Here is a 21,997-nt window from a genome sequence, read left to right on the forward strand (position 1 = left end):
ACTCGAGAACGGCTGGACCGATTTGGATAATATTGGTCTTGAATTATTTGTGGTCCAGGGAAGTCCAGGGAAGGTTCAAAAGGTGAATAAATATGAAAATGCTCGAAATTAAATAAAAACAACAATTTTGTTTTTTCTTCGATGTCGAGGTTTGAATCCGACAATCTACGTACGCGAGAACAATCTCAACTTCGATGTGCGAAAAGCTACCTCACGTACTAACCGCACTCATGACCAGAGAGAGACAGATCCAGAAAATAATCGTATTGCTTTGTTAGAAATGCGTTCTTCAGAGAGTGACCATGAAGTATATAGGCTTAGAATGCAAGGAGTTTGTGCACACCAAACACAATAACAGCGAGCACGTCATAATAATGAAATTGAACGATTCCGCAGACATATTTCTCCTTTGATCCTGAAACGAGCTGCATTCCTCTTTGGTGAGGCAATAGAGTATTGTGCCGACAAATCAGTAACAATTGGGAAAATGGCAATAATTTTTAAATTTTGCAAGGCGTTAAAATACAGTTGTGAATCTACTGGATTATGTTGTGCTGGAGGTAAAGTAAAATTGCCACAATTGGTCTCACTACCAGATCCTTTATGCTCTTTAGTTTCCGGGATTGGAAATGATTCTAAGCGCTTCTTGGCCAACATTCAGAAATGTAACAGTAATTTCCAGATGATATCATTTGGCGCCACACATATTATACAGCACAATTTCATGCCTACTTTCCTATAATTGACCCAAAATTGCATGCAGTAGTTACCAAACACATGATACGTGGACTTTGCGGAGTTTTCAATCATAATTCACCCTGTATGGTTGACGGCAGGTGTTCCAAGCGATACCCTTTGGATCGTCGGCAATCAGTTGCGGACAATGGGCGATCGGTAGTTGTAAAGGTAAGAGGACAAAATGTTGATGTAGACAATCGTTGGACCGTGCCATACTCCCCAATATTATCCAAAGCTTTTGAGACTCACATCAATGTGGAATATTGTAACTCTGTGAAGTCGATAAAGTGGATATGTAAATATGTTAACGACACTCTATATTTGAGATTCGAGATTGTTGAGGATCTCAATGCGACCATTCAGAATTTTTTTCCGGGATAGTTGGTGTCCTTCAAATCAGTCGACACCGTTTTGAACTAGGATGGCGTAGTCAACTATCCCAAGGAGTTTTAAATTCACTGGAATTACCTGGATTACCACCTCACAATTTGATGTTAAAGGTAGGATCAGTTATCATCATGCTGCGTAACATTAATCAACCTTGACTGTGCAATGGAACAAGACTGGCAACAATCATAAAGGGAAAATACAAAGGAGAGGATGTCTTGATCCCGCGTATACCGATTATTCCAACGTGTTTACCATTCGATTTTAAACGTTTACAATTTACAGTACGTCTGGCTTTTGCGATGACCATAAATAAATCTCAAGGCCAGTCGTTGGAACTTTGTGGAATCAATTTGGAGTTTCCCTGTTTCGCGCATAAACAATTATACGTCGCGTGTTCGCGCGTCGGAAAACCGTCATCTTTGTCTATTTACGCAGCACAAAACAAAACAAAAAATATAATTCATCAGAAAGCTTTAAATTGATTAACAAACTGTATCATAACTGTGTGTGTCTGTAAATATCTAATTGAAACTTTATAAATAGCCAATATTTCAAGAAAACTCTGTTTCTTAAGTATGACATCATCACTACATCATGTGTAATTAATCGAAAATAATAATAAAAATGCATTCATACTGAACATTTTTTTTATTGGCTACGGATTATTAGGTCTTTTAGTTATCGATTAAGGTAGTACGAAGTCTGCCGGGTCAGCTAGTGATTAATAACGATGCAATTTTATTTAAAAATGTAAGGAAATATTTTTTCTTGTATCATATAAGCCTGTTTTTTATTCAATATATTGTTTTTCAATATATGTTTTAGGTGAACAATAAGTATAAAACATAAAACAAGAACTTTCTTTTAACAACAAGAAGACTTTAAGAAAAAAGTTCTTGCCAAGCATTTAATTTATATAGTTCTGGAGACACAACAAATAATTGTATAATAGGCAATTCCACAGGTTGTTACTACTCTGCAAATTATAGTGGAATTGACTGGTTGTTGACATTAGTAAATGCATTTGTTAAAAAGGCACCAACTGACTATTACAGGGAATAAATACGTTAATTTGTGCATTAAGAGTTACAAAGAATATTGCATAGGATATTAGCAGTTACAAAATAGTTTCATAGAATTTTAATTCTTCACTTGTGGGTGGGTTTTTAGCTCCCACGTAGGACATAAGATAGTGGAGAACATATAAGAAGCAGAAAGCAATAAATAAATGAAAGCCACAGAAAACGAACTAAAGACGATTCTGCAAAGGTAGCAATCGAAGAATGAATTTATTAAGAAAAGAGTTATAAAATTTTATTTAAAATTTAGGTAAATAAATTATTCTTTTAATCACCTCAATTTATTGTAATGAGTGACTGAATACTTTAATAAAAGTAATGAAAACATGCAAGAGATAAAATAAAACTAACTATTTAATTTGCATTCTATGGAACAAATAGGACAAATAGAATACATTATGAATTATTACTAGTACATCTGTAAATATTCTAAAGCATTAATAAATATTAAGGCGTTTAATGATTAATATAATAATATACTAGCAATTGTTTGGAAATAAAATAATTAAATTTCACATTTGTGAGTCAATATGACCATCAATTAATTAATTACTAATTAACTAATTGTTCATAATAAGTATTAGTATTGAGAAGTTGAAATTACTGAAATTTCAATTGCTCTATATTTGTATATAAGTTACGTACTAGTATCGAAGATAACAATAAATTCAGTCTTGAATTGTCAATAACTGTTTAACGTGCAATTAGTTTCTAAGAATTTGCTTAGTAATTTTAATCTATCGTAAATCTTAGAAATGTATTATAGCATTGTTCTGAATAATGCGCAAACCTGACTGCATTGGCTTGTCACCCTTTATTTCGAAGCTTGTAAAACTTTTATTAGTTATGACAAGTTGAGAACTTCTATAAGGCAAAAGGAAAATAGAAAATCTATCCATGATTAAAATTTATTGATTGCATGGCGTATATAATAATTTACACTGTTAGACTGAAATAAGTTTAAATTAAAGAAAGGAAATATTTGTCAAAGAAAGAGCGCATGCTTTTATGACATATTCACATCTTGATTGTTATCGGTCAAAAACTCAAACAATACTTTTTATTATAAGATATTTAATGTAAAACCTGCATATGTTTTTATTAGTTTATTATTAGCCATTCCTGACTAAACTTCACAATTTTTTAAAAATACACAATACATTAAGAAATGTCTATATCTAGGAGAACTCATGGACCCTTAGTTATTCTATATAGTAACAATGTTGATGTGTCAATGCTGTTGATATGTTGCTATTTTTTCTGTTAGATATACTACACTACAATGGTTTGACACTGTTCAGTCTGTATCCTCTTCGAATGTTGTCTAAGAGTTGCAAAACTTTGGTATTAGTATAACAATGGAGTCTCTCCCCATGTGTTTTTGCTATTCTATGGATTTCCTGGTGAAAGTTTATACCTGAAAGCATTTAGTGTCCCTGAAACCTTTCAGTTCTTTTCTGTTTTTTCTTAATGTGCTCTTTTGAGAGGAGTCTTGCATCGATATTAATCCAAAGATATTAAGCATTGTTGCTATATGGTATGATATTATTCATACGATATAAACTTAATATGCACTGAAGTGCTTTCAATAATTTTTATTCCTCCATGTGGGTGCATTCACGTATATTTTCACTCATTTGTTTTAATTTTTGATTGCTTCTTGGGTAACATCTACAAAAATGTTTCATAGTATCATCAGCAAATCTAGGCGCGCTGATATTTTCTATTTATGGCATGAATAAAGTAGGTAAATAATTGGCCCCAACACGTTTTCTTATAGTCCATCTCTTTTAGCTTTTTTATTGTAGAGTAGGCTCCTTTTTATTTGACTCTGATGTCTCTGCTGAGAATTATGAATTTAGAGCCCAATATATTGTTTTTATAACACCTCTCAAGCTTGTGGATTTGTCCCACATGTCAAATCTTGTCGAAAGCTTGACCTGCGTACGCTTCAGACGTTTTTCTATGATTCTATGCACCTGGTTAATTATTGAACATTTTATTATAAAACCAAACTGATGTGAAGCTATTAGATTTTTACAATCTATTAATTGGTTTCAGTCTTTTCAACAGGAGTTTTTTTTTAGTCTTACATAACATAAATAAGATTTTGCTTCAGTTGGTAGTTTTTCTGATTTTGAGCATCCAGAGTGATAGAGAGATAAATTATATAATTGTTAATCATATTTAGAACAGTTGTTTCTATAATATCTCCGTTTCTATCGGTTTATAGGGCTATGTTTGTGATTCTTTGGCAGATTAACCGTCAATATTTGATCACGTTTTTGAATATGATGCCAGGCTTCTGGATTATTTATTGCATGGGAAAACAAGCGCAATTGTTTAGTGTCCTATCCGTACAACTCTCAACAGAGGTCCTGGAAAATGCAGCTTTAAGGGTGGGTGTGATATTCCGGCCACCTTAATAAGGCGAACTAAGGGGATTAAGTTAATTCACATTTAGTTGTCCAACGTGTAAATGTCGAAGAAATATTTCAGTTATTTCACTATATATATTAGATTCAACTGTAGTAATAATTATTGTAATATACGCATTGATATTTATGGTATCTTTCAGAGTAACTTAATAAATTAATCGTATTGTATTTCTCCGGCAAATTAACTGTCATTGTTTAATCACATGTTTTAATAAGTTGCCAGGCTTCTAGATTATTTAGTACAGCCTTACAATTATTAGCTATTAAATTAGAACTAGTAACAAAATTGAGATGAAATTTATCATTTTGGGGAGTTTTCAAGGCCGCTATCCGTGGGTAGATGTTTATATAACTTACGCTGAATGGTTGAATTTTAGTATTCATTATATTAGTTTTTATTTGAGTTGAAGCTACCACTATAGGAAAACCTATAAGAATTATACATGTTTACAAAATCTAAATATGTCTATCCCATTTAAGTAAAGATAACAACTAAACTTTTTGAGCTAATATTTGTACTCACGTGAGAACACAAAATGAACAATGAAAAAGGAGCAGATTGCAATATAAAAGCCCATAATAAAAAATCATCGAATCTGTTACAATAAATACAATTCAGGAAAATGAAAAAAAAAAAGAAAAATCCCATGCGTACGATTTAATAAGCGGAGAAATGTGGAAATAAGATGATGTCAATAATTTTTTATTGTCTATGTTATTAATAGACTAGCAACAAGACCCACTTTCTATGAGCAAAAATCCCCTTTCGGAGCATGTCTGATTAACACGGTTCTTTACAGTTGGCGATTTCTCGGCAGACGGTCGAGTCAATATCCTAAGGTTCACGGTCAGATCGATAACCGGCAAACATTTCGATGTCGATGGATAAACGTAATAGTTTGTTCATAATTATTTTACTAATGTATACGTTTCATATACGCTATAGTTAGTGTTAAGATGCGGGAGTGAAAACAAGGTTGTAAATAAAATACAATTTATTTTCTCTCTACCTTGAGTAAATTAATACCCAAAGACCAGTTGTTTAATTGATAATAAAGAAAACACACACACACACACACACATATATATATATATATACATATATATATATATATATATATATATATATATATACATATATATATATATATATATATATATATATATATATATGTATATATATATATATATATACATATATATATATATATATATATATATAATATTTTAATTAATACGTCGTGGGAAAAGGATTATGATTCAAATCACATGTACTTACTATTAACGAAAAGTGTAGATTGGCTAATGTATACAGGAATTCTATGCTTTCAATAATACTTCAATTAATACAATGCTCTTTCAATTCTTTCTTCTTCATCCAATTCAATAGTTTCTTCTTCTCAATTCTCAATAACACTCTCTCAGCAATAGTTTATTCTTCTCATGTTCCAACTCTTTTTCTCCGTATTCATGCAAATTAAAGACTATGTTCTCGTTTTTTTGGGCCTGATTTACCAGCTGAAATCGTTTCCTTGCTGATGCTAACTCAATTTATAAGAGATGATTGCCCGTGAACGCGCTTTATTTTGCAGTATGAGAACCTTTGGCGGCGTGAAGAACAGATTTTGGGGGGATAGTCCTCGGGGTTACCTGATTGGGAACGCCTCTGACAGGGATCTGATGTGAGAATTGTTGGAGAGAGCTGAGGTTGCATGGAATTTCTTGTATAAGGAAAAAACGAACCGTCTTATTGCCGGTGTGTCAGTTTCCCGATCAATTTGGGTATTTCTGACAAACCATGGCGCATTCAGAGTTTGCCTGAGAAGTTTATTTTACATTACCTGAAGCTTTTATTCTAGTTCCGGTCTGATAAACCGATACCAAAAAGATCCATATGACATGACGGGTCTGATAAGTAGCTTGTAAAGCAAAACTTTAATCATCGGAGACAATTTACTTTTTCTACAGAATGGAGGGTTAAGCACAATGGCGGCACCGTAGCCTTTGGAGATTGATTTATTGATCTGTGATGACCATAGGAATCTACGGTCAAAGATGAGGCCGAGATATGTGGCTTATTGTCGCCACGGGATTGAGACTTTTTCCACTCTCAGCTGGTAGGCGCGGATGTATCTCTGATTGTGAAAGATTATTGCCTGGGTTTTTTGAGGGTTGATTTGCAACCTCCAGAACTTTAACCATTGGCCTGAGGCATTTAATTGAATTTGAAGTTTTCTCTGAGCGGCATCTACAGAACGAGAACTGGTGAAGAAAGTTGTGTCATCCGCGTATTGGGCAGTTTCCACATCTTTCTTTATTGGGATGTCTGAAGAGGTTGAATAATGCTGGGGCTAATGGGGAACCTTGGAGGACTCCTGCTTTGACTGATTTAGGACTGGAGAGTGTATTACCGATCTTTACTTGAAAGGGTCTCTCCGACAAAAAGGAACCCAGTAAAATTATCAGGTCTTCGCGTAAACATGTCGATGGCTTTGTGTATTAGGCCGTCGTGCCAAACTTTGTCGTTTTTGTTAGGTCTAAAAAGACCGCGCAGAGCTTGTGTTTTTTCTTCATAGCCAAGTGAATTTCTGCGGCCAATATAGTGGTCTGATGTACACTGTTTGGGCTCTGGACTCGTGTTGTTCACCTGGTATGATATGGTTCTGCTCATTGAACCGGTTGAATGCAGAAAGGATCGCTCTTTCAGCAATCTTGGACATTGAACTAAGCAGGCTGATGAGCCTGTAGTCTGAAGGCGAAGAATCTGCTCCTTTTCTCGGAATCACGACTATGTCTGCAGGTTTCCAAATTTTACTTACGAAATTTAAGTATTGCAGCCGCATGATGGAATTCATTATGTTGGTTAATTCCGAGAACTGCTTGTGTGGGAGCTTTTTGAGTTGGAATACCGAAATTTCAGCGTATTCAGGTGCCTTTTTGGGTTTAAGATGACTCTCTGATGACTTTTTTGTTTCGAGTGGCGCCACTTCCCTTTTTAAAAGGTATGCATTCCATTAGTTTTTTCGAACGATTCGGCCAGGAGCTCGGCTTTTTCGCTGTCTGAGACTGCGAAGTTACCTGACCGTTCAGATTTCAGGAAGGGAATGTCTTTTTTGACTTTCCCCGCTAGACTTTTTGAGATTCTCCAGATGTCTGCGGGCGCTTCAAGTCTGTGATTGAAGAGCAGTGAATTCCATTTCTCCTCTCTCCAGACTTTGACTGTCTCATGGACTTGACTGGATACCTCGTTGGCCTCCCTTTTCACGTCTGGGTCTAAGGTTACACGAGCTCTTTTGTGGAGTCTGTTCTTATGGCGAATTAATTCCCTGATATTTGGCGGCCAAATCGCTGAAGCTCCTCCCTTGGGTTCTTGGTGGTGGAGGAAAAGGGTGGTTCAAGAAACCCTTTTCTGTACCCCGATTATGAGAGAATAGAATGAGAATATCTGGGTGGGGAACGTTCTTCCAGCTAGGAACTTCTCACGGTGATAAAACATGTGCGTTTCGGACTCTTAAGGAATTTCCAAAAATTCCACGATTTCGGGTCTTCTTGATATGGTTAGGCGCCATAAAGAGTCCTCTACCAGCTCTAACATCCGACACGTTTCGTCTAGCCTCGGTACTTAAACCCTCGTTATCCTAAACACTTGACAACGAGCCGATGGGAATCACCCTTGTTGAACATGTCTGTTCTATTTACTTGTTATCTTTTCGCCTGTCTATATTTACCAGACGTTCAATATACTGCGGACGTTATGTTTTTATCAGGTCATAATTATTTTCCATATCATATATATTAAAAACTTCAGTTAAAAGGTCTAATAAATTAGACCCTCCAAAATTAGAACCGAAAGAATTCTACAATTAGCGTAACCTACATTTTACATGGCTGTCCCAACCATTCATAATAAATGCGTCGCAACAGTTATCATGTACTGTATATCAAATTTTCAGATTATTCGCGTCCTAAGAATATATTTATTTTTAGTGATTTTAGTGATTTCTGAAGGATGCACAAATACATTTTTGTTTTTTTTTATTTTTAAGTTTTCCCGAAGTTTTACTTTGGGAAAGTAGTACAATGCATGTTACTTGAAGCATGCGATACCGACACATCACCGGCACGGCTCCGATACGGCAACGGCACGGCACCGACATGGCACCGACACTGCACCTCCACGGCACCGTATTTTATTTTTATCATTTTCATAAGTATTGTCCCCTATAGAAGACCTTGATTCTACAAATTCAATTAGTGTTACAATATCATATTTAAAGCTAGAAATTTTCCTCATTTAACCTTAAAAATACATCTGTACAGAATACATATCGGTGCCGACACGAGTGGACCGATTGCTGCCGGCCGACATGTCGGTGCCGGCAACGACACGATACTGACATATTGGCGAGTGAGAAGAGAGTGTGAGAAACAAGATTGGCGTCAAGGTATTTCAAAATAAATACTTCCATGTAGATTTTCAAGAGTTTTAGAAGATCTGGAAGAATGTTTTCATACAACACAACTATCACAACGACATGTGTTTCCTGCCTTTCACTACTATTTTTTATCTGGCTAAAATAACCGTAGTGTTCTTGAATAATATCCTAATACTTGAAGGTTACAAGGAGTAGGCAAAATAATTTGAACACCTCACATATACACAATATTCTGCCATTCTTCAGGGAATAAATTCGTAGAGTGCCTGAATAATTTCCAACGGAATTTTGTCCTAATATTGTACCAAAATATATGCCTACTGCTTCAGTGATGTTGGATATGGAAATCTACTCATCAGCTGGTTTCAATATAGGTGCTCACGCTTCGCACTATTGAAATCTGAAATATCACACAATTCACCGATCGCTTGTTTTAACTCTCGTAGAATAAAGCATATAACCTCCTACACATTAAGCTAAGCTATGAGGTTTGATGTAAAATTTGTTGATGAATATTAATTGTGGCTGTGCATCTCAGTGATTTCGAATGATGTTACTCGAGTTTAAATGCTTTCCGTCTCACATATAACAAGTTATCAACAGGGCACAGAAAGAAGGATTGCGAATATGTGGACTGAATATGGAAAATTCATGTTTTCAGGATTCTCCTTTCGTTCGAAATTAACTATTTACATAAATAGTAATGTACTATTTTTTGCAGCAGATACATTAATTTTCTCCCATTAATATTTTTATGCCTTTTCTGCTAGATTTGATTTGATTTTATGTAAACTCATTTTCTTGATGTATTAGATACTTTAGTCCCATAAGTATTAACTGTGTACTTAAAACTAAAAACTGAATGATTTACAGATTTTTATAACCGAAATATTTTTTTATTACCGAAAAATTAATAAAGGTTTCTCATATGTCATCCAATTTACTAGTTTTACATTAGTTTTACAAGCCTAGATAAATCTGTTTGGGGATCTATGCGAATTATGTACATTTCGTAAAGAAAAACGTTGACATCAAGACATATAATCACTAATTTTTGTGCTTTAAAGGTATTTCTGCTTGTTATAAATGTCATAGCAGATATCCCCAGAAGTGCTATTTACACTACATATTTTACATTATTTGGAAAAGTTATAAATAAAATAGAATGTCCTAACTAAATCAAGTTTGACTTTTGATTTACACCTTTTGTTATTTATAACCTCTTATTATTATCATTAATATTTTGAAGAACTTTGTAGATATTTTGCAATATAGCCCAATAGTACCAACATAAATCGAATTTTATTATCATTCTATGGTTTTTTAACTAGGATAGAATGGGAAGACAAAATACATTTTAAGATTAGAACAAATTTTATAGTTTTACTAACTGTAATAGGCAATATATTCGACGTAATCTATGGCTCGCATTGGCGGTTTTATTGGACGGTCTGGATATGGATGGGTGGATGAGAAGAGCTCTACCTAGCTGGGTTTCTCAAAACGACAAAATACCATGCTTGATGATGTAGCCGCATTTATCATCTACTCCTCAAATAATGTATGGTTCGAATGCCACCGGGGCATGATAGTAAATTTATGTTTCTATTTTTCATTGGCGAAGAGTGTAAAATTCGACATGGGAAACAACAGTTCGTAAAACCGAATGAGCCTACGTCAAGCAGTATGCCCTCTCCAGATTAACTCCAATTGGTAAAACTAATACATCAAAACACACAAATTTTACCCGACCTTTCTATATTAAGTATAGCTTTAAGCTCTTAATTTGTAAAATGTTGTAATACATTACTTAATTTTAAGCAGGTTTTGTTCTAGGATCTTCAGAATGTTTTGAATTTGTTGTTTCTTGATTTGTGAGTGCGTCGTCCTACTACAATTAAAAGGCTTGTTATTAAATAAGCTGACTATCTGTTATACAAGAGCGAAAGTTTGTTTATTTGTTCATGATTACGAAACCACTGATTCCATCGAAGGTAGTTTCATTAAACTGTGATAAATTGTGATCCGTACGTTTGCGATTATTTACAGGGCAAAAATCCTGTAGAAAACGATACTAAAATGTTAACAACTTTTTTTTTAACTTTTAACGGCTCTAAACTTTGAAGTAATAGATGATGAAAATTTATTGTTGCCATGCATCCCAATAATTTCGGATGCTATTATATTAATTTAAGATGCTATTCAGGTTTAAATGCTCTCCGCCTCAAATTTGAAAGCTTATTAATAAGACACAAAAGCAACAACTGTGACTATATGGGCTAACTTTCGAAAATTTATGCCTATCACATTATGTTCTCGCTAAAGATGAAAATATTAAGGATTTTATTTTCTGTCCCTCAATTTACGTGGCATGATGTGTATTGTATTCACTATTTACATAAATATTAATGTCTCATTTTTGATGTTGATATAAGATGTTCCCACAATATTAGTTCCTAAGGTTCGCCTGCATTTTCCCAACATGAACATGAATGTGAAAAAATCTCTTAGCATTCGTGATTTGATTGAAGTATTAATTTTTTCGTATATTTAAAGTCTCCTTTTTATCAACCATAGTTTATCTGATCTATACCTACGGTTTAACATGGGAACTGAACCACGGTCCTCGGTATTAAATCTACAGACTTGCCAGTAAGCAATTCACCCGGCCTGGTTACAGACGCGATTAGGATGGTTGTTCCTTGTCGGATTTTCTACTTTACCTATAAAGACCTTTACAATTACAATCACAAATACATTCTAAATTCGATCACAAGATATAAAATTAATATTTTTAACCCATAGTACAGTAAAAGAACTAATTTAAAAATACTATGCTACTTGCCTTCGCAGTATATTCAATATAAGATCAGAAACATATTTGATATATAAATAATATTAATTAAAATAATAAATGTCTCTCAAATAGCATTTTATAACAGATAATTATTATTTAGTTTTTAAGCTTTCTTCTAGGATCTGCAAGTATATTAGATTATTTTTGATTATTTTAAATTATATTCTTTCAGATATCGTCAATTAAAGTTTATCTGCTTTCCATTCCAAGATGATAATTCCACCAAGATACATTTCTTAATAATGAAAATATTTCTTTTAATTGTTCTCGTAATATTTAATTATATATTTTTGATTATTTAAATCTAGATTTTTGAGCCTAGAGTGATAAGTTTCTGTTCATGTAAATACAGAATTCATGGCACCCATTTGTTCCATAAAACAAATTAATATATTATAAAATAATAATTTTATTAATACTTAAATTACAGTAAGATAACACTGTAGGTATATCACAGTTAAAATCGATGGTTAAAATTAATTCCGACTCGTTTGTCCGTGAATTGGTTTCCTCCAAGTCCTTTCCAATAACTAGCTCCACCTCCAACATTTAGAGTCGATTCGCCATATTTGCTCTTTTTGGACCACACTGGTACCATAGCGTCCGCGCTAAAACTCTGTCCGATACCCTTTTGATGACCGTAACTAAACTGTCCACCTGAACCTAAATATAGACCGTGTAATATTACATTGAATAGAAATAGAAATCCTTCATGTTCTTACCATTAGGGTTTCTGATTCCAATGGTGCCTCCTCCATTGCGATGATTAAATCCACCTCCACCGAACAATTGGGCTTCTCTAATGAAAAAACGAACCATGACGATATTGATAAATTTAAATAAATTGGATTTTACCTTCTTTCACGAGACAAGACTGGTGTTAATTCAAGTATTTGACCTTCTTCATTTTGAACCAAAATTGGAACAGCGAATGAAATGGCCAAAATAGCGGATAATACGATCAGTACTTTCATATTGATATTTGGTATTGTACTGTATGTCAGCTACACTTAGAATATGCTTCAGATATTTGTGCGTTGGTTTTTATACTTAATACGATAATAGTGGTAATTTACCCCGAAAGAAAATTCCAGAAACTTATTAGGACGTTGAGATTGAAGCGATAATGGGGCATATTTCCAGTACTCTTGTGAATCACCAGTATTAATCACTTAGTAAACTAATTACTGAGGCTTATACAAAAATAAAACTGTAATGTCAACATAATAACTTATCTGATGCTGTTTGAAATTTATTTTTAATGTGTATTTATAGTATTGTAAATAATTTTACTACAAGTAACAACGATATCGTTTGGAAATTAAGAAAAGAACCTATTAAAAAACAGATTTTAACACATCAGAATTATTATTATAGGCTTTAAAATACCCAATCCAAATTATTAACATATGTTATTGGGTGGTATCTAATGGTACCTAAGTTAATGAAGTCAATATTTTGAATAAGCGATTTGTAATGATTTATTGATGACTAATTCTATTATATTGTTCAATAAATTTGAGGAAATGTGACGAAAAATGACCCTACGACGGTTACATCTTTTTGATTGTGATCACTGGTCGAAAAATTTAAAGGTGCTAAATATGTTCTATCTAAGTAACTTATAGGCTTCGAGGGTATTCTAGTCTAGAAGCAAGCATTTTATGTATTTTTTCAAGTTACTTTTTAAAAATAGTAAAAATCCAAATATTATGACACTTTTATTTTGTACAATAGTTTTGTACTCATACCAAATTTAAAGTCAGTTCAGTGTTTCAATTTCAGATATCATATCAACCGTTTCGGAAAAGTAGCTTCAAGGAAAAGGAGTTTAAAATTTCGTTTTTAGATTCCGCGTGACTAAAACAGCTACATCTTTGAAAATAAATTAAATTTTGAAAAATCTACCTAAATCTACTAGAATACCACTTTATTTCACTGATGAATTTTTTGGCTTCGTGAGCACGCTCCAGCTGTCACTAAGTCACTTAAATCACTTAGTCAGAGATGTCATGACTGTGCCTTTCCAATTGATAAGTTCCGGTCTGGGTTTTTTCATAGCTTGTTTCAAGTGTATTTTTATTACTAGTATGACTTCGATCACGAACTTTTTCATAAATGATAATTTGGTTTATTAACTTATGTGTTCAAAGACAGAGTATTCGGAAATGTATTATTTACCAACTTTTTTAACGTCTTCAACAACTTGCCGGCCTTCTTTAACCTTAACATCCACATTTTCGGACAAGGAAAATGTACATTTTAATTCTCACATAGGCATGAGTTAAGAACTTATCCCCATAAGTTTCACACAATTTAGCAAATTCACACAATTCACACAATTAACCTTAACGAATGTAGAAAAGCAATTAAAATCACAATAATATTTAACTGTGTTAATGTATTATATTTAGAATATTCAATTGACAGTTTCAAAATGCTAAATATGTCCAAATCTTCTTTTAGGTTGCATAAACTGTAATATCCAATGTACACTTGGTTTAAGATTAAATTAAAATTATAATTCATATTATATTAAAATATATATGTTATCAATATTTCTAATTGATTTTATTTGTATACTGTTAACATTCCTCAGTTTACCGAATCAGAACATATAATAGAGGTTAATGATGTTTTTAGTAGGGATATACTCCAAGGCAGTTAATAAGAAGACCTTGCGTTTTAGTGTTTAATAGTGCACCATATCGTATTTGTAAATATTGCCTCTTAAATTCAGTTTTAGCAAAAAATTCGAATATATCGATAAAATGGCTAGGCTCTATATTTTTAAAAATAAATTCACTCATTTTTATTTCTGATCACATATTTGTCACTTTTTAAGACTTTCCTAAGAATAAAATATTGGGCCTATAAATTAATTTTAAAAGATTTAAAACAGATGGTGTTAGTTCGTTTTAAATAGTATTGAGTACATTTGTAACTAATTTCATATTGAAGCCTTTCAGTGCGTTGAAAATGCCTCAATTTATACCGAGTAAATCGAATTTGCGGTAGTTTTACTTTTCTACTTCAATTTGAAGAATAAGGCCACCGAATACTGTGTGAAGCTTTCAGCAACCTTGCTCCATCGATTTCAATATGTGAATACTACCTTCGACGATTTAAAAGTGGTGATTTTGATCCGAAAATAAAATACGCTCTGGACTGAAAAAAAAAATTAATGACGAGGATTTGAATCCACTACTCGCTAATTCATGTAAAATGCAAGGGTAATATATAGAACTGTTGAGAGTATCACAATAATCTCCCATCGTTTGGCTATATGTGAAATGCTGCTTCAGCGGCAAAATCGGGACATTTTTTTTGATTCGTATTCTTACTGGTAATGAAAAGTGGCCGCATTATGACAATCCAAAGAGAAAAAAGTTATGAGATCGACCTAATGCTTGGTGTATTTGGTGGGATCAACTTGGTGTGGTATATTATGAGCTACTGAAACCTAATGAAACCATCGCTGTTGACTAAAATTGATATATTTGAACCAAGCACTGAGTGCAAAACTGCCGGAATATTGTCAATATCACAACAATATTGATCTTCAGCATGATAGCGTTCGACCACCGGTGAGAACATACTTGGGAAAAGTGGTAACTTGAAGGAGCAGTCTTTCATAAGAAGGAAGGTAAAGAGAATGAGTAGATTCATAGATAACATCAAAAGATACAGTGTTCTTTCGAGATGGAATTCGTTGATTTGTGGTTTGAAATAAGAAAAAAAATAACGGTTTTGGATGGATACGGATACTTTAAATAAAATGCATTGTATCGATTTCTCACAATAAAGATTCAAATTAAAAATAAATCTTTAACTAATTTATAGCTCATAGTTTAAAATATTGCATGTTTTAAATATGTGTAATAATTTTCTCTTAATATCTTTGATATATATTTACTACAAATCTGCAATAGTCAAGTTCATTCTTTTCCATATATATACTAAACATATACAATACGTTGCCTTATTTGTAACAATGAGGGTTTTTTGGTTTCTTTATGTAAATTAAAATTATTTTGTATATACAGAAATAATTTAATGAAAATTTAAAATTAAAGTATTTGAATACATATACGGTATCAGACTTTAGAATATATGATTAAAAACGGCGCCGACTCGTTTGTCCATGAATTGGTTTCCTCCAAGTCCTTTCCAATAATCTGCCCCACCACCAACGTTCAAAGTTGTTTCACCATATTTACTCTTCTTGGACCAAACCGGTACCATAGCGTCAACACCAAAGCTTTGCCCGATGCCTTTTTGATGTCCGTAACTAAATTTTCCACCGGATCCTAAATCGACAATATTTAAGTATACTTGTTAGACTAAATTAATATATTCTTACCATTGGGGTTTTGAATGCCTATAGTACCTCCTCCGTTACGATGATGAAATCCTCCTCCGCCGAAAAGTTGAGCTTCCCTAGCGAGGAAAAGGAACAGTGAACTAATTGAGAAAAGTATGTATATTGAATTTTACCTTCTTTCACGAGACAGCACTGGTGTCAATTCAAATATTTCACTATCTTCATTTTGAACCAAAATAGGAACAGCAAATGACATGGCCATAGAAGCACAAAATACAATCACTGCCTCCATATTCATATTTTATATTGAACTGTGTGTCAGATACAGAGCAGAATATGCCTCTGTGGTTTGTACGTTGGTTCTTACAGCCAATACGATAATAGTCGTAATTTGCCCCAAAAAAATTCTTAAAACTCATAAGGGCGTTGAGATTAAAATGATAATAAAGCATATTTCCAGTACTTATGTGAATTACCACTATCAATAATTAGCACTAAACTAATTATTAAGGCCTATGCAAAATTAAATTGTTTTGTCAACATAAGAACTTATCTGGGTTTGTTTAAATGTATTTTAAAATACACTCTGTTTATCTTGAGTAATTATATACCAAGTGAGAACATTGGACATAGGTCATTTAAATATTAAGCAAAATAAGCCTAAAATAAGCCCTAGGCTTATTTATATTGTATTTTAAGATACCCTGATCTAATATATTATGTTATCGATTAAAACTTTAAATAATATATGTGTAGTGTTACATTATGGCGTTTATATATTTTTATATTTTTGCACTAAATTCTTGAATAAGTTCGGGTAATTGAAGCAGAATTTAAGAACGAATATGGAGCTGGAAAATTATCTCATTTTTTATAGATAAACTTCAATACTTTTATTGGATTGATTATTTACCTCGTGGACCATTATTCTAGCCATTCTCACTAAACTCTGTTAAATAATGTCTGGCTAAGACAGTTATTGTTTCTTGGTTTGATGAATATTAATTTTAAGAAATAGTAATTGGAGAGGTGAAAAAACCACAGCCAATTTTTAAAAATAAAATTTAATTTGAATTCTAAATTAACAAACAGGTTCTTTTTTAATTTCCGGACAAGATCATCCTGCGGAGCAGAAGAGCTATGTTCGGATAACTTTTTAGCTTGTAGTTTTCGTTCAGGATAATAGTGGAAACTAATAGTGGATAATGTGCTAATTATTTTTAAAGTCGCACACGATGAGTTAATTTGTGATTAATTAATTTTTATTGTTGATCAATTGATAATACTTCGAGAACTTGTTGATACTAATATAGGATAGCGGCATGTATAGGTCCTATGTTATAAGGAGTTTAGTAAATACATAGGTTGTTATAGTAGTTATAACAGGTTGTTAAAAGTTATGACTACTCAGAAATATTATGATATAACATAACATCTGTTATTCTGTATACTTGGTCAATTGTTGGATGCTTGTTAATAAACCCAAACTAGTATGTTGGAATTAGTTTTTTTTCTCTATGTTCGGTTTTATTATTTTCAACAGGAGTTTTTCAAAAACCTTAGATATTACTGGCAGCAGTGATATAAGTCTATAGGCTTTTATTTCGTTTGGTGACTTCCCAAGTTTTGGGATCATTATAATTTCCGCCATCTTCCAAATTCCTGAGACATGTTTAAATCTAAATGCTATATTGATCAAGTGGGTGAGATTTATAATTCAGTTTCTTGGTAGTTTTTACAGTAATTCTCCTGTTATTAAATTGTAGCTAGGTGATTTGTTGGGTTTAATGTCAGTTTTAATAACTTTAGTTAACTCTTTCGGCGTGACCAATTCAAACATCGAATTGATGATGAGATGGAACGACAGTAACGAAGGAAACAAGTACTAAACGTACAAAGAAAAATATACTATCTAATGAAAGTTGAATACGTTTTTAGATACAAATTAGTTGCTACATTAGAAATTTTATAGAAATATTGCTTCCGATGTCTATCATATAAGTACATTAGTTAGAATGTATTCCTCAATTTTTTTCAGCTCGTTTTAATACAAATGTATTGTCGTAGTAACGAAAATAGCTATTTACATGTTTCTAGCTCCAATACGGCTGTAGAGTAATAGAATTTGTAGAAATTAGTATATCCAAATATAAATTCAGCTTTTGTTGCTTGTTTATAGTATTTAAAACTAGCATTTAAAATAACGGATCTTAATATATTTGCAACGTTGAGAGCGTCTTGTTTAATATATATTAATTATTTTTTATAAATTCTAATGTGTGAATACGTATATTTATTATTTTAGAAAACTTAAAGGGTTTTATTTGTTTACAGTATTGCTTATCCATTTCTATTTAAAAGTGATCTTCATCATTTGTACTAACAGGAAGATTTCTTTGTGATTAAAGATTTACCAGCTGATAATAATTTTACGTGTTAAATTATATCAGAAATTTTTCGAACTAATCCCAATATATTTTCAAACAGTTTTTTGTAATTAAGTATGCAATTTTCTATGCCCATATAAATGAATATTATTGATATTCTTTTTTAGGGGCCAAGGTTTTTCAAGATATGATTTTTTTTATAATTTTTATTCTTAAAAAAAAACGCAGTCGAATATAGAAATAATAATTTAATTAACACCTAAATTAAAGCACTGGCATACATATTAGGTATCAGATTCTAGAATCTGTGATTCAAAACAGCACCGACTCGTTTGTCCATGAATTGATTTCCTCCAAGTCCCTTCCAATAATCCGCTCCTCCTCCAACGTTTAAAGTTGTTTCACCATATTTGCTCTTTTTGGACCACACAGGTACCATAGCATCAACACCAAAGCTTTGGCCGATGCCTTTTTGGTGTCCGTAACTAAATTGTCCACCAGATCCTAAATCGAAAAATCGTTAACTATACTTGCTAGAATAAAATATTAATATTCTTACCATTAGGATTTTCAATGCCAATAGTGCCTCCTCCGTTACGATGATGAAATCCGCCCCCACCAAATAGTTGAGCATCCCTGGTCAAAAATTATGGGTGAAGAAATTTATATATACATATATATAATTATATTGAATTATACCTTCTTTCGCGAGACAAAACTGGTGTTAATTCAAATATTTCACCTTCTTCGTTTTGAACCAAAATAGGAACTGCAACTGAAATGGCCAAAAAGGCAGATAATACAATTAGTACCTTCATCATGATATTTGGTTGTGAACAGTGTGTCAGCTACAAAGTAGAATATGCCTCAGAAATGTGTGCGTTGGTTCTTATAGCTAATACTGATAATTGTGGTGATTTACGCCAAAAGAAAATTCTTGAAACTCATTAGGATGGTAGGATTACGATAATAAGGCGTATTTCCAGTACTTATGTGAATTACCAGTATGAATCATTAGTAGACAATTAATTATGGAGGCCTGTGTAAAAATATTGTTATAAAATCCTTATGCCAACAGAAGAACTTATCTGTTTGTTTTGATTTGGTTTAAAAATAGACATACTTTGAGTAAATATTTATATTACAACTAAGAACGTTGGAGATAGACGTTTTAAAAATTGTTCAAAGGATTTTCTAAACATTATTCGGATTATATTTGATTTCAAGGTATTGTAATCTAAAATGTTAAGCTATTGAAGCAATTGTAAATGAAGCGGAAACAATAAGCGGATTTAGAGTTGCAAGACGACTTCAATATTTAATACATAGATATATTCAACATTGCACAATTATACATAATATTTATTTGTCAATAATCGAAATTATTACGAACTTTAAATAACCCGTACTTTAATTAATCGGTTTTGGTACTGTTTTTGGAGCTATGTAATAGGTGAACTATCATGATCAGTGTTAAAAAATTCCGTCTGATGCCTTGTAACATGCAGATAACCGAATCAATATATAAAATAAGATTTCTGTTGGTACTGATCGACTCTGTTATCAAAAGGCTTTAAAACTTTTCAAAACTTTAGTGATAATATTTAGAAATCATAAACTTGCAAACGTTGTAAACCAAAAGTCCAATTTTTTGCGGCAACATTGCTGACGTCATACATTTTCATGACGTTTATTGGCTATTTTGTTTCTCAGACATACTCATACACATTGGGAAAATGATTAACAAAATGTTGTAAATATTTTTTAGCATCTTACCTGATGTGAGCTTGAACATTTTAATTTTACTATTAATAAAAGGATGTTTAAGAACTTCATAGAACGGTGTATAATAGCATAATATATGAATCTGTATGGATTTTTCATCTAGCTAAACTATTTGTGATTGTATTAAATTCAGATCAATTAAATATATTGAAGAAATAATGATTTCTATTTAGTATTATAATTTACAATAATTTTTACTTAATTTTTCTATATTATGTTTTGAATTCTCCTTTTTGCCTACTAGGGATTATCCCATAGGGCGTTAACGTAGACTCCGAACCACGGCATTAATCCTACCGATGGCTGGTGACCAACTTAGAAATTATCTTAGAAGATATTCTGTCTTACCCAGTCTGTTTACTAGCGTGATTGAGGTGATTTTCCTTAACGGATTTTGCACTTATGCCATATGTACAATAAACAAGTCAATTGAAAATTCCCCGGACTGAGAGACAGATATGATGGCTCTACTAGAATTAAATCCATATATTGTTTAGTTAGCCCCAACCCTCAAAAGATGCGTGTATAAATTAGACAGTTGTCGGATCATTAGTTTGTGAATTATAGCATTTTGAGTGAAGCGACTTTTGTGATTGTGAAAAAAATGGATTAAAAGTTATTGATAAAGTATTGCTTTTTGAAGGGAAAAAATACAGCTGAAGCAAAATCTTGGCTTGATGCCGAGTCTCTGGATACTGCTCCAGTATGCTAAGTTTAGACGTGGAGAAATGAGCACCGAACGAGGTTAACCCAGTGGATGCCGAAAAGAGGTTGTTACCGACGAAAACATTTAAAAAATTAACAAAATGATTTTGAATGACCGCAAATTGAAATTGAATGAAATAGCAGACACCCTGAAGATACCAACTGAACGTGTATATCATATCATTCAAGAATATTTGGACATGAGAAAGCTCTGTGCAATGTGGGTGCCGCGCGAGCTAACTTTTGACCAAAAACAACGACGACTTGATGATTCGGAACAGTGTTTGAAGATGATAAAGGGCGATAAACCCGAGTTTTTGCGTCGATATGTGACTATGGACGAAACATGTCTCCATCATTTCACTCCGAATTCCAATCGATAGTTATCCTAGTAGTATCCTATATAGACCTATAGAGTAGATTGCACACGATGAACCCGCTCCAAATCGTGGAAAAACGCAACAGTCGGCTGGCAAGGTTATGGCGTCTCTATTTTGGGATGCGCATGGAATATTTTTCATTGACCACCTTAGAAAAGGAAGGATCATCAACAGCGACTATTATATAGCGTTATTGAACCGTTTGACGGACGAGATCGCCCAAAGACGGCCACATTTGAAGAAAAAGGAAGTGCTGCTTCACCGGAACAATGTACCGTGTCAAAAATCCATGAATTGGGCTTCGAATTTCTTCCTCGTCCATCATATTCTCCAGATCTGGTCCCCAGCTACTATTTCGTGTTCTCAGATCTCGAAAAAATGCCCGATGGGAAGAAATTTTCGTCGAATGAAGAGGTGATCGACGAAACTGAGGCTTATTTTGAAGCAAAGGACAAACCCAAAAATGGTATCGAAAAGT

The 21,997-nt window shown here is 32.9% G+C and overlaps 2 protein-coding genes across 2 annotated transcripts; both read right to left on the bottom strand.

Annotated features, from left to right (window-relative positions):
* Positions 1-12,327: 12,327 nt before the first annotated feature.
* Positions 12,328-12,938, bottom strand: LOC143203192 (uncharacterized). The gene is made up of 3 exons (XM_076415326.1): positions 12,794-12,938; positions 12,661-12,737; positions 12,328-12,601 (listed from the first exon to the last, which is right to left on the bottom strand). Exons 1-3 carry the CDS (start codon positions 12,910-12,912, stop codon positions 12,396-12,398), a joined length of 402 nt encoding a protein of 133 aa, XP_076271441.1. The 5' UTR covers positions 12,913-12,938; the 3' UTR covers positions 12,328-12,395.
* Positions 12,939-18,882: 5,944 nt separating this feature from the next.
* LOC143202634 (uncharacterized) lies at positions 18,883-19,512 on the bottom strand. The gene is made up of 3 exons (XM_076414290.1): positions 19,349-19,512; positions 19,209-19,285; positions 18,883-19,153 (listed from the first exon to the last, which is right to left on the bottom strand). The coding sequence occupies exons 1-3, from the start codon at positions 19,468-19,470 to the stop codon at positions 18,948-18,950; spliced, it is 405 nt and encodes a 134-aa protein (XP_076270405.1). The 5' UTR covers positions 19,471-19,512; the 3' UTR covers positions 18,883-18,947.
* Positions 19,513-21,997: the final 2,485 nt, after the last annotated feature.

The sequence above is a fragment of the Rhynchophorus ferrugineus genome, unplaced genomic scaffold (assembly GCF_030347505.1).
Source record: "Rhynchophorus ferrugineus isolate W39M unplaced genomic scaffold, kcgeb_rfMv2 rfM9, whole genome shotgun sequence".
Lineage (NCBI taxonomy): Eukaryota > Metazoa > Arthropoda > Insecta > Coleoptera > Curculionidae > Rhynchophorus > Rhynchophorus ferrugineus.

Bases quoted from the DNA above. Each gene is read 5' to 3' on its own strand.
- LOC143202634 (XM_076414290.1), bottom strand. From the start codon at position 19,470: ATGATGAAGGTACTAATTGTATTATCTGCCTTTTTGGCCATTTCAGTT. The intron at 19,286-19,348 runs GTATAATTCAAT...ATTTTTGACCAG, and splicing joins GTTTTGTCTCGCGAAAGAAG to GGATGCTCAACTATTTGGTG. The intron at 19,154-19,208 runs GTAAGAATATTA...TTTTCGATTTAG, and splicing joins TGGCATTGAAAATCCTAATG to GATCTGGTGGACAATTTAGT.
- LOC143203192 (XM_076415326.1), bottom strand. From the start codon at position 12,912: ATGAAAGTACTGATCGTATTATCCGCTATTTTGGCCATTTCATTCGCT. The intron at 12,738-12,793 runs GTAAAATCCAAT...TTTTTTCATTAG, and splicing joins GTCTTGTCTCGTGAAAGAAG to AGAAGCCCAATTGTTCGGTG. The intron at 12,602-12,660 runs GTAAGAACATGA...GTCTATATTTAG, and splicing joins TGGAATCAGAAACCCTAATG to GTTCAGGTGGACAGTTTAGT.